General features: G+C 39.4%; 1 protein-coding gene across 1 annotated transcript in view; it reads right to left on the bottom strand.

Annotated features, from left to right (window-relative positions):
* Positions 1 to 2,776: 2,776 nt before the first annotated feature.
* The window catches only part of LOC104621481 (semaphorin-3D), a gene marked incomplete at its 3' end in the record, with an annotated part of 61,922 nt that continues 50,930 nt past the window's right edge, over positions 2,777 to 13,768 (bottom strand). Inside the window, exons 8-10 of the mRNA XM_010287989.1 lie at positions 3,894 to 4,008; positions 3,416 to 3,485; positions 2,777 to 2,921 (exon numbers count right to left, since the gene is read on the bottom strand). Coding sequence (XP_010286291.1) covers positions 2,777 to 2,921; positions 3,416 to 3,485; positions 3,894 to 4,008 — 330 coding nt within the window. The remainder of the gene's footprint in view (positions 2,922 to 3,415; positions 3,486 to 3,893; positions 4,009 to 13,768) is intronic.

Here is a 13,768-nt window from a genome sequence, read left to right as displayed (position 1 = left end):
TGCCGGCGCGCCGCTCCGCACTGCGGAGGCATGGTGTCATGGTCGTGTTGGGAGTTTATCTCCGACACAAATTGCCACAGGAAGCATTTTGTCAAAATTCCAGTATCAAAGTGGTCACAGCCTCTATAGTGAACAGCTTTATTTACTTAGGCGATAAAAGCAGCTGAGCAGAAAGTTAAATTAGGGCAAGCAGTCCTCCTGCTTCTGTAGAAATGCTGAAAGGAAGTCAATGCCGCTCTCAAAGCCAAGCATCAAAGGAAACGCATTTCCTCGCGTAGCCATTTTTAGACTTCGCCAGTAACTTAAAATATAAGAAATATAAGAACAGGGCAGTGCTGGCTATGCTAACTGTAGGCAACACTTAGGTAAAGCTTACATTTTGAAAATGTTCTAGCAACTTAAAAAAGGCTACATTATCCCTCTTTGGCTTTGTTCTGAGCATTCCTGAAGTACCTCATAACTGGCAAGAAATGATGAAATCGATTTTTAAGGAAGAGCATTTCAGCATTCACACTGCCGTGTTCTGCAGGCGTGTAGCATGCTGCTGCTTTTCCGTGCCTTTGAGCACTGCGCTGCTTTTTCAGATCCCAGCCTAAATCTGTTCATATCTGTTCATTTGGCATAGCCCATTATAAGATGAGAGCATGGCATGAATCTACTTATTTGGATACTCGATATTAAATTACTGAGCCTGAAGTATGTTGCAGTCGAGCTCGCTAAGACAAAAGATAAATAACTATGCAACAACACATTTACTTTATCTACACAGCAAATATTGCAGATAAGTTTCTTCTGAGAGCTTTCCAGTAAAATCCACTTCCCTTCTCTCTCCTTGGTTGGAAAAACTCCTGGAGAAATCCACTGAGTATAGAGGTCCTAAGGATTTTTATGAAACCATTTTCTCACAGCTGTTGTTAGGTGCTTAAAGGAAGCAGTTGGAGAGTTAAGGGGCAACTTACGGAAAATCTTTAAACTTTATCTCTAAACTTTATCTTTAAACTTTCCAACTTTTAAAATACTTGCAGGCATGGATATTCAAATCAGTGATAAAGATCAGCATTGACATGCTTCAGCATGACATGTTTCCTTCCTTGTGAATCCTAGCTCAACCATGTGATGGCTAATACACTCAAAAATGCAATGAGCTTATGACCCATCTATCTGTGCAGAGTGTTCATCCTTATGGGGCACTCTGAGATTTTTAAGAGAGTTATTTTAATCTCTTTAGATGCCATGGGACCAGCTATTGTTCTCATTGGCACCATTTTTGTACTTAAAACTAAATGCATCTGCACTTCTTAACCAGTAATGGAGTTGCACATGCTTAAAAAAAAAAAAAATCAAATGTAATCTTCTTTTCTGAGGGTACTGTATATTCTGCATGAGAGAGAGATGCGTAAGCCTACACTGCCTAAATTGTCTAAATTAGGAGCGCATTTGCTCCAGCAGGCAGATCCTAGGCAGGCCGAATCAATCCCTGGGGCTGCCTTGCTCTTTACAGGGAGAGCTGCCCTCCGCGACTCGCTCGCAGCTGGGCGCGGGAGTCGGAGCTCAGGGCCTGACCTGCTGAAGCCTGGGATCACCGAGTGCAGCAAACAGCGTGGGCTCGGACCATGCAGTTGCGTCCATTGGAAGGATGATGAAGACAACACAGAGACACAAGGAAATGTATTAAAAGAAGAGCTAAATAAGCTAGATAATGTGGCTTGAAACAAAGCTTACACCAGTGCTGATGTTAGAGAAATAGTGCAGAAACCCCCAGATGGTTTTTAGGCAAGGTACCAGCAGCAGCCCAACCTCAGTAGCTCAGTGCTTGGCTGCATTTATGCAGCTGCCTAGTACTAGTTCACTGAATACCTGACCAAGATAATGTAAAGCTATCCTGGATAATATTTGTCTTTCTCTTAAATCATTGCTTTTTTACATTCATTAATTTTAATTCATTAATTTCATATAATTAATTTTACATTCATTACATTTACATACATAAAATTTACTCATTTTACATTGAAGAATTTCTCAAAGTTGTGATGACTTTTTTAAAGTAGGTGCATTTTTTTTGAGTACCATTTTCTTCCTTAGCTGTAACTTAGGTCCATCTTTTCCCACATTTAATGTCAAGACAGAAGTGGGGGAAGAATTCTTTAATAAGTCCTTCAAAATTTTCCCCTTTGTTTTGGCCCAATTGTTACATCTGAAGTCTAAGAGATTGGGATTTAGAAGTGTTTCCAGATCTTACACTTCTCTTTTTTTCCTATCACTTACCTTTCATCACATAAAATCTCCAGCAACTAACTCCTTATTTTACTTCAAAACACAGCACATGCACAAACACACACAATAGAATCAATGACCATATCTCAAGGAAGAGGATTTTAACAGACACGAAGATAATAGAAATACGAGACTTCAAATAAAATACCTCATCATAACTTAATACTCCATAAAGAAATGCCTTTGGCTTTTTATGAAGTGTTGATGCCTTAGAGGTGATCCCAAAAGACAGAAATACAACTGTACCGTAGGAGACCACAATATGAGAGACAATCGGGAAAACAGACAGTCTGGACACAGTGTTATCTCAGAGACATGGAAAAGTGTATATTTATATAGCTACAGGGTAGGTAGAAGTCTGAGCTGTCAACAGAAGGCAAAGGGTTGAGAGGATAATTTGAAACATCCTGAGTGGAAAATATAAATTACCAGTCCCGGGAGGGGTGTGAAGTATGATCGCTTGTGAGTAAAAATAGAAGTGTGTAATTAAGGAGACACTTACTGTACCAGGTCTGGGATACGGGATGCGACCTTCATATTGTACCCACCGATGATCCACGCTCTCTTTGTGAGCATAAGGACCATTGAAAACAGCCCTGATATCCGCCATGCTGTACACACAAACCGCAGAGCCCTTGAAGACAGAGCTGAAAAAGAAGATGGATTGATGTGCGTATTGCAAACACCTCTGAGGGCCATGCCTCATCCAGTGGATTAACTAATTCCACAGAGTCTGATGGGCTTTGGATCAATCCTATACCTGAGAGCTGATATAAGTGGTGCTAAATAACAGATAATGTGTACAGGTCTGATTGATAACTACAGATACTAAATGTCGCTGCCATTACAGTTTAAAGCTTTGCTCAGTTGAAACCTGGACTTAGCCTTTGGGACCACTTGATAGATTGCTATTTTTACAATCATTCTCAGAAGTCAGGCACACAAAGGGTTAGGGACATAATTTATTATTTTCATATCTGAAAATATTGTCCTTAGTGACTACAGCCCAATATTGCAGGCCTTATTCAAGCATTCTCTCACAGCTCTCAGGAGTCAGGATCTAGTTATGAGGGTTTAATAAAAGGCCTGAATAAGATCTTCAGCATTTGTTTCCAGAGGCAAACGTGATCCTAAGGCATACCTTGTTGTAGTGAAGACTCCATATACAAGTGGATTTCTCTCGTCTCTTGTAGAAAGTAAGAATATGTCTTCTGCAATGGGAAAAATGTTTGGGTTTTTTTTTAATTAAACATTCATTGAGTATTTCTGCATTTACAATTTATAATTTGGAAATTTGTAAATATACAACAAAGTTTTATTTTTGTCTGAATTTTAATTTCTGCCACGTGAATTTGGGCTAATATTCTGAAGTTTGTCCATTTGCAGATAGTCTGTTTCCTATACAGAATCAGATTTTCACTGTGAAAGGGAAAACCCCCATATTTCTGATTAGACTAATTCAAGTTATAATCGGGGACTACTGATAAAAATCAGAGATATTACCAGCACCGTTTGGAAGAGGAGCAAAATCAGAACAAGACATAGTGCTTCTACAAACATCAAAAAACCCCCAAGCAATACTGATGTAAAAATAGACCATTAAAGATAAATCAACTTACGCAGCTCATCAAAATGTGTGTCTGCTCCTTCAGGACCAGGTATTGAACACACAAGCCTGGCTTTCAGAAAAGTAGTCCACTTGTTTATTAGGCTCCTTTGACCTCCCATATCATTCTAATAAAAATAGAATTAAAAAACTTAAATATTAAACAAATAAGAAGACTTTTAACATATGATATTTTATGGTAGCACAATATTTACTGTGCTGCTTCAGTCTGATTCCATAGTTTGATCCTACCACAACGATGACAGGTTTTTTTAGTTTGCCTTTTTTTTTTCCCCAAAAAAACCCAGTGTAGGGCAGCCTTTTTATAAGTAGCTTCAGTAGTCACTTCTCAACTCAGAGAGTGGCCAACTCAGATTTCGTAACTATACCCAAATCTGTTGCAAAGTTCTCTCACCAGCTCTGCAGCTGGAAAGCTGTGAAAACATATATGTATACTATGTGATTTCTTGTTCCCTGTGATCTTAATTTTTGCAATCAGTTGTTCTTCAAGAGTTCTTTACAAACCCAATAATAATACAGAACATTTTGGATAGATTTCTCAAAAAAAGAAAAACTATATTCATCAGCAGTTCTTGCAATGTAAATACTGCCTTGTTTGTTTTGTGTACATAGTACAGAGAGATATGCATTCCAGGGAAAACCAGTCATATTATTTTAATAATCATTGCTATGGAAATATCAGTCTAGCCACCACAAAAGGGATTGTTTGGGGTTTTTTTTTCCATTTATTTTACTATGGGTTTCCAAGATATGAGCATACTTGCCCAAATTTCCTTTAGTCACTGGAGAAAGAAAAAAATATATGAAGGGTCACTTGAAATTTGAATTACCCTTCTGAAGGGTGGGTGTCCTTCTACTAACTTGCATCAGTAGAAGAGTGTGAGGAGAGTGGATCGTAGACGAAAGTTTTAAATTTTAATAAGCTGGAACTAGGAATTTGCTTAGGAGTTTACCTCTTTCCATTGAGTAAATGAAAAATCTAATTAATAACGTTTATCTGTCCCCTTTGGCCCCAAATAATAGATGTATTTAGGTTCCACAATGTTATTTAGGCCCCATTTTTTTCATACTGAAAATTGTAAGGGCAATGATATTCCAGCAAAAACCAAGAATTCAAACACTTTAGAGAAACATTATCACCAACAGTAGTCTCCCACCTATAGGTTCTGAATTACCCCATGAAGGTGCCTACTTCTTTTCATTTATAAACTCTGAAGCTTAGGGGACCGGTGCTGTAAATTTAAGCACCACAAATTTGGTCAAAAATATTTAACCCCTCTGGACTCATTAGAAGAAATCACCCTTCTTCTTAATTGCAACTCTGAAGGTGTAGAACCAGCCAGTAGGAAACACTGGGTGATGGAAAGTACGTTGTATTTCCATAGAGTGTATTTGGCCCTTCAGGGCTGTACCATAAATATTACAGGCATCCAGAAAGATGGTTTTAAGTGCTGAAATTCACTTCACAAGGAGTAACACTTCTCTGGTAATTCACTCTAACTGTTTTCCCTTTTCAAGTACTGGCTACGTTTAAACAGGTTAGCTCAGTTGGAAATGATTCCTGTTAATCTATCTCCTTTGGAACTCCTGTTCTTACAAAAATTGCTACCTCCTCTCTTGATTTCCTGAGGTCCTGCCAAGCCTGAAGCTTTGCATCTAGCCAACAGATTTATTACAAAGGTGTCAAAATTAGCAGCCTGAAGCCAATAGGAAAAAGAAGCTTTGTATGTGTGTGTTCTGTTCAAAGGCATGGCAGATAACTTTGTGGTGTAATTAAAACCAAACAATTATAAAGATGTAACAAAGAATCTTAAAAAGCAAGGAGCGTTAAGCTTTTCCTTCCTCTGGCAATTCGGATTAGCTAAGCAATTCTTGCGTTGCAGGGCTTCCACTTTGATTTCTGGTGGATGCAGTGCAACATCACAGGAGATGAGACGTCTCTAACTGCCTGGCTAGGAGCAGAAAGAGGGAGGAAGCAAGATGTGACTGGGCTGGAATGGAAGAATCACCCTTGTCTAGCTCCTGCTCCTGTCATCACAAGCATTCAGCTTCTGCAAGAGATGGGAAAATACGTACTTGCGTTTTACTACCCTTAAGCTGTCATCCAACACAGCATTTTCACAAATGTTTATTTTAAATATTCCACTGGGTTCCCAAAGAGCAGTGTGAACCAAATACTGCGCTCAAAGAAAGCAGTCTTAGCCAGTGTGCTGTGTGCTTTAAAGTGTAAGATTCCACCGGATTTAAGATGTATCCATATTTCCTCACTCTTAAGCCAGGACACGATGTTAACCATGTTACTTGAATTTAAGAAACATTAGAACAGAATTTCAGTAGGTGTGCCTTACACGTCCAAAAGTTGCCAATAACACTGTACAGTTTATAAAGGAGCAAGGGGAATTCAATGACCAGCCAGCACTCCATGATCTACCAAGTCCTTCTGAAGCCAGAGAGTGACAAATTTATGGTGCAGAAACGGAGAGACTGAAAAGACCTTTCACTGACTTAGACCGTTGCAAATACAATATGCTGACATATCCTCCAACATGCTTCTTTCTACTGCTATGGCTGAATGAAACAAAATGTACATTTTACTAGGAGGATGTTTTCGTGTGTGTTTTTTGTGGGTTTTTTTGTGGTTTGATTTGTTGGGTTTTTTTTTATTAGCAGCCATATAGTACTCTTCAACTCCTTATGTCATCTCTGATTAATACAGCGTCCAGGATTTACTGACTGAGAAAGTGCAGGAATTGACAAAGGCTGTGGCAAATTTACCTACAGGTAGAATTAGCTCAGCTCAGACCAAGGAGGTTCAAAAACTATTAATAGTATTGGCATATCTTTGCTCCTGGACCCTCAAGTAGTAATTGTCTTCTGAAGATCTGGAAATCTCCATTTTTTAAAAAAATTGCACCCCTTCCTTTCTAACACTATTTTTTTGGTGCATATTAGGTCAGTCTTTGATACATCTTGAGGCTCCAGGTGCTGGAGAACATGAGATTATTCTCCTTTCCTTCAGACCACATTGGCATGAACTCGTTAGCTTTGCATCATATCTGCCTATTCTGTTGCACATTCCTTGGGCCATCATAGTTCATGATTATTGGCCTCTGAGAGGCTGGACAAAGGACATACTGGCCTAAATTCTTTTTGAGACTGGGTTTCTACGGAAAGAAGACAGTCTCTTCTGTGGAGAAGATTATTTAGTAATCTCAGTCTGCAATGAATCACCAATGTGTTCAAATGCTGTGAGCTGGATGTAGAGCATGACATTAATATAAGAAGATGTACAGGCTGGGTAGTCAGTGGATTAGAAAAAATGGATGGAAGAGAGAAAATCACCAAACCAAGACCAGTCAGTGCGCAGGTGAACAGAAATAAGGATTCAGCACAGTTACGGAATCCCAAGGAGACCGCTGGACTGTTTACACCAAGCAAGAATTTGCTTTAACCCTGCTGGAAGTGTGTGGAACTGAAATTATTTTGGACAAGAGGTGCTGGTACTGAAGACAAAGAACGCTAAATATTTCAGGGAGATGAGACAAGGAGGCAAGATAAATTGAAATGCCGAGAGAAGGGGAAGGCAGCATGAGGAAGCCTTTCATTCCAAAAATATGGCTAATCTACTTGTCACAGACGAGCAGCCATGAGTATCTGAAATCTTATCTATCTCCCAAAATATCACTTCTAAGCACACTGGATTAGCAGTGTTTACTATAAACCTTGTTACATTACAGATGAAGGCACTTAGGACTGCATATTTCTTTTTGAATATAAATAAAGGTTTAATTAGCACTTACTGCTTTGTAATCTCACAAGCTGTAACAGATACCAACACTTCCGCCTGAAATACCTTCTTTTTAACAGAAAGAAGTGCCTGTAAAACCTTGGTTACTTGTGTTTGCCTGAGTTATAGATTTAGATAATTGCCAGCTAGATGGTGGGCAGTTCAGTCTGTCACCTGTTGAAGAAATATTACCAAAAAATATCACAAAAATTTAAACACAGAAATTACCTAGATAAGTGGGGAAGTAATCCAATATGATTTTTATAAATCAGACTTTTATTCTACAGAAATCCTAAAATTTCAACCCTTTTCAGTGAGCTGGTTCTAAAAATAATTTGTTGGAGAGAGAAATTACTAAGAATTCAAATATCGGATGTACAACTTCAAGGAGCGTAGGTAAGTGTATAGCTTTCTGACATCCAGGAAGATGTCATTTAAATGACACAAGGTAAAATTTGTGAAGAAAATTAAGGTCATACCATATGCCTGTCTTGGCAGACTTCCATGGAAATCTCAGTTTTCTGATCTGCAATTTATGTATAACTGAGCAGAACAGTTTTTTTCAAACCCTCTAGTTAAAGATAAGTTTATAATGAAAATAAAAACCATCAGAAAAATATTGGTCTGTGAGAAAGCGATTTAAAAATCAACTTAGATAAAAGACTTTCTGTTATATCTATTTTCAATTCTATTGTATCTTATCTATTATATAAATGTAACTTCATTAAAATGCACAAATGTTAGTCTTGGAATCCAGTAAGCAGGAAAACAGATGGCAACAAAGCTAAAGAACATCTGCATCATTGGGGTTTTAAATCTCTTATTTGTTTGTAACAGTGACAAATTGAACATTAGAACAAAAAGTGCAGTTTTCTGAAAATCAATCAACATCAAAGATGTCAAACACTGATTCATAAAACTTTAAAGACAGCAATTATCCTGAACCGCCTCTTAAATAAAAAAAAAAAAAAGACAATGAGTGGAATTTCTAGAAGCAGTTTATTAATTAGAGCCAGTGGCAAGATGTGCAGAAGGACCATCGAAAGTCAGATCCTAGCCTGAACAAAAGGAAATGCTGGAGAACAGAGAGGAAAAGTACTGAAACTGCAAAAGACCCCGGAGCCCTTCTCTCCTGTGAAGCTTAGCTGCATTACAAAGCCACCAGAAACAAATGACGTCCCCTGCAGCAAAGCCTTACATTATGGAAAAAAAAAAACTTCTAGCAGACTTTATAAATGCAGAAACAGCCAACAATCTTCTTTGGAATTCTGTCTTAAAATTCATAGTTCTTTTTTAATTATTTCATTTTACTTCACATATTCCAGCCCTACCCAATGCTGTTAGGTACTGACCTAAGACAGGAAAGTAAGATTTCCTCCTTCAGGAATTCAGGTTCAAAATTTCGTGTCCAAACCATACTGATGTCAGATGGAAGATTCCTCCCATAATTTCAGCAGGCTACGGGTCAGATCCAGAAACATCAAGCAACACATGAAGTGTGACTTGAGAGAGAACAAAAATACACTTGCAATATAAACAAGAGAATGGAGTCACGTGGGACTGTAGATATTTGACTGCTCTGCTATGGATACCTTGCGAAAGCTTGGGAAAGCCAGCTCACTTCTGCATCTGCAGTCCCCACCTGACAGTGAGAGTGGTGACTGTTTCGTAATTCTGCTGTTTCCCTGAGATTACAGAACCCTTTGTGGGGAAAGCTTCTCGTTATAGGGTTGCATATTGCTTCACCTAAGATGGCACCAGCCCCTCTGGACGCTGTGGATATTGCGAGCTTATAATACTTCTGCTGCTTGAACTAGCTGATCCGAAGGTGAGGATTTGAGTGGGACTCAGGCTCACGCACCACCTGCTTACTCACAGCCATGTCACTTGTCAAGTCTAGCCTGGCAGAATGATGCAATTCTTCAGCCTATGGACAGTGCCTTGCAAGGTCTTTACCAATGTGGCAGCGCTTGCACATAATTAGGTAACAGAACTAAAGGAGCAAACACGCACAGACCCCTGCCAGGAACTGTGCAGAGGTGCACATCCCCTCAACAGGAAAGCCGGGAATAAACTCAGCCCTCCTGGTTTCCAGGGGGATGCATCAGCCTGGTATCTCTTCAGTGCTCCTCAGACCATCCGAGTGCAGGCTGCACGCCCTTTATCTCCTCCGAAAGTATAATCAGAAGTTCCGCTAGATTTGTGTGGCTTGGACGTTAAACTTTACTCCAGGCAAACCTGTTTTCAGAGAATCCTTCTACCATCATTTTTCACATCTTTCTTGAGAGCTCAACACCATCACAACCTGAAACAGAAAACTCATAGTCTAGAGTACAGATGTGCAAAACTCCAGACTGCTTTTTAGTCCCTGGGACTTGTCATTTCTGAACACCTTCCTGAGATCATTGTCCATCACAGTCCAGAACCTAATGCACAGCTTGTCCTGACTCCCTGCTTAGTTTCCTCATCCTGAGACAAAGCCATCATGTCAGGCACTAAGACTAAAGGATCCTTACCATCAGTGCAGTATATTTACTGATCTCATAACCTGTCACTGCTCTGTACTGGCTGGCTTTATTCCCTTAGTGTAAACCAAACTGCCTGTTACAAAAGGAATTGGAGAGGTTAAATAGTATCTTCTACAGATACTTCTAAATCTACTAGATTTATGGGCCGTGGATCAAATCATTCATTGAGCTCTGTGCACGTCCAAAGTTGATTGAACAACCAGGGTCAAATATAGATCTCAAAAAACAAAACAAAACAAACAGAAAAGCTAAATATTTGTCTCAGCCCATGCCCTTGCCTAACGACAGCAGGATTAGGCCAGAAGGGCTCACATAACTACAGCCATCAGCATGCAAGAGTGCTGTGGCTAGTGCCGAGCCTGCTTTTGGCTTCCTCAGCTGAAATGAGTAAATTCCTAGCAGGACTGAACCAGGGAAGCCTTTGGCTGAGATTATAACAATTCTCAGGAAAATCTACCTTAGATTTTGAGTGTAATCTGTTCATGGTTTATTCCAGGGTGTTTGACTCGCCTTTAAACTTCTCTCATCTGAACTTTCATATATGCTTAGTATAAATTATATGGTGTAAGTACATAAAAAGTATATAAAAAGACTGAGAAAAAAAAACAACAACGAACAAAACGTTCAGGTTATGAAATGTGGCATTCTTGATCATGGAGCTACAGGCAAGTCAAGTGACTAGACGGAACACGCAATTAATGTCAAAGAGGAGATCAGAGTTTATATGGTTTGAATGCGTTGAGAGCATTGTGAAACTGAAGCAGTGTGAGATGCAGCACTGGGGTAGGCTGGTTTCTTTCTGAACAAATAGGCCTGAATTTGCCCTTCAGAATTTCACATTCTTAGATATGAATGCCTTGAATTTCACATTCCAGGGACACAGTAGGGCAAAGCTCCCTTTATAGTCAGTGCAAAATACATCCTTCAAAGAGTGATTTGGGTTGAAGATGGAAGGAGTCTTCTGAAAACCAGTCACTGGCCTTTATTGGTTGAAGTGAATGCCTGATAATTATTTTCCTTGCTTGGACACATACAAGTGCCTAAAGTCACTAGTGTGGGAAGTGTGACCACAGTATTGACAGCCACAGGTTGAGAGCTGGAAAAGCACAAGACCACAAAGCAAAGGTAGGTCAACATCTTACAGAGGCCTTTAGAATTTAGCATCCTGAAACACCTGCATTTACAACAACATACTCAATCAACAACAGCAAAGCCTGAACTGTAAACCGCGATACATTTTCATATGCGTACTGATAATGTGTACTTCTCATATGCGTACTGATAGGAAAAAACCCAGGAAGCTAATTTTATCACATCAGAAAATTTCCAAAATCACAAAGTCATTATTTGCTACTCTTAGAGATCTTTGAACATCTGAATCAAAGCACTCTGAAGTCAGGGACTTTGGATTAGACACAGGAACTCCACTCCAATTAACTGCAGGCTTCCCACTTCCAAGCCAGTGGGTTACAGACAGTGTCTTCAACAATGAGTCTCTCTGGCAACTAGGATGATTTCCAGAGTTTGCTTCAGAGGTTGTGCAGCTGCATTTCCATAATCCACTTTTTAAAACTCTATCTTGACACTGCAATTTCTTTTTCATTTTCCCTGAGGCTCAGTAAAATTCAGTCACACCTCTTTACATATAAGCATAACATATATTTTTGCTTCATCTGCAAATCATGATTTTCCTCCTCAAAAAAACCCACCAATTACATTGTTGAAACACACCCATGAGGGACAAAAACATACAAAACTTCCTATACTCACACCGGTACCCTTGCCAATACGGAAAGTTGGACCAAAAGACCTGACAAAGACTGATGTTTTATCTCTTAATTCGTCACAATCAGAAGCAGATACTATATGGAACTGGCCTGTCTCCAACACATCAAACCTTAAAATGAAATCATCTTGATGAGCATCTCTTTTCCTACATAATTTGAAAACTGTTAATGGCACATAATATTCTAATATCAAATTCAGAAGTCCACGAGCGGCTGACCGTTGAAAGATCCACTGCTGCAAAGACGCTCAGTGGACAAATGAGGGACAAAGTTTTTCTAGGGATGACATTTTTAAAGTGGTTTTAATCATTGTCATTGAGAAATAAAAGTAAAAAAAAAAAAAACAAAAACCTCAAACCCCTTACCCATGGTTAGCATTGTGGCTAGGCAATATTATGGTGACAAAGAAAGTATGTAAGCATGTAATACGCAGTAAGTTAAATATCGTCTGGAATGAGTTGCCTCCAGAACTGGAAGCAGGATAGCTGCACGAGCATGGCTCTGAGCCCAGACTAATTAGCCCTGCTGAGAACATGTTAACATGGCTATTGCGCTTCCGGGACCCAAGCTAATACGGCTGAACGGTAAAGCATTACACTATGAGGACAACTCAAATGGTTTTGGAGATAGATCAATTATCTACAGAGTGATGCATTATACAATATAGAAATACAAAGAATGTTAATGGCCCAGTTATCCCTAGTCACAGAAAAGGCATGGCTAGACTATTTCCAGGACAAGAAAAACACCTCCTAACTTTTACACACAGGCAGCCCCAAGGCAGAGCCCACCGGAGACCCTGGACTCGGAGTCACAGAGGAATAGATCCCTCCTGCCATTCCGGGAATACAAATTGCCTTAAAGCACCAGACGGGAGGCAAGGTCATAGCCTTGAACTCTGCTCATATTCGTGGCTTTGGAAATAAATCACATCACCAAAGGTGGAATGCAGGGTGTGTCTTGGGCTCTCGACTCAGGAGCTCTTAAAATGATTACATTCCAGCATGTTTAGAAAGCACAGTTTAACCAAGAGGGCTGTGCCTAATTGCTATATTCTCGTCCCCAGGTACAGAGTGGTATATATGAGGGTGGAACGGCATACCAAAAAAGAAAGACAAAGAGCTCACTTGTTCCCGCTAGAACAAATGCCACTTCTGGACGTTGAACACTTTGGGAAATATGGGAAAGCATCAGGGGCTGGTCTGATTTCTTGGCAGCTGAGGTTTCGGAAATCAGTGTCTAAGACTGCATGCCGTAACTTTTGTAATACATCAGTAAAACCTTTAAAGAGAAGCTTATAACACAGCAAATGCAAATCACTGTAATAATAAAGAGGATTTTCATACTGCGCTAGAGATACTACTACTTTTGGCTATTTTCCACTCCATTCCAATAGAATGAGGTTGTAGCTGTGAAAAAAATGTGTTTCTACATAGAAAACAAGCAAACAAAACCCCCAGTAACATTCCTGTCTCTTCAAAACCTTTCTGTGGACTCTTGAAAGTTAGGATTTTAATTTCTCACTTGATGTGAGTGGGGAAAATAGGAGGGAAACCTAGGTCTTTTCTAGGGTTGTATTTGTGCATATGTGAGGTTGTCCTTAAATAAAATTACAATTCTGTCATCATTTTGTGGTGGATATGTATACAAAAATGTAGCTGACGTTACTTGACTACAGAGGACACAGTGCATGGATGCTGCCATTTTTTTTTCAAAACCTGTCTCAGTGTTTAATGACTGTGTCTTGTCTTTAGCTGATGCAAAT

This window comes from Phaethon lepturus, unplaced genomic scaffold, assembly GCF_000687285.1.
Source record: "Phaethon lepturus isolate BGI_N335 unplaced genomic scaffold, ASM68728v1 scaffold19395, whole genome shotgun sequence".
Classification (NCBI taxonomy): domain Eukaryota; kingdom Metazoa; phylum Chordata; class Aves; order Phaethontiformes; family Phaethontidae; genus Phaethon; species Phaethon lepturus.
The sequence above is the reverse complement of the archived record's forward strand: the minus strand, read 5'-3'. Positions and strand labels throughout refer to the sequence as shown.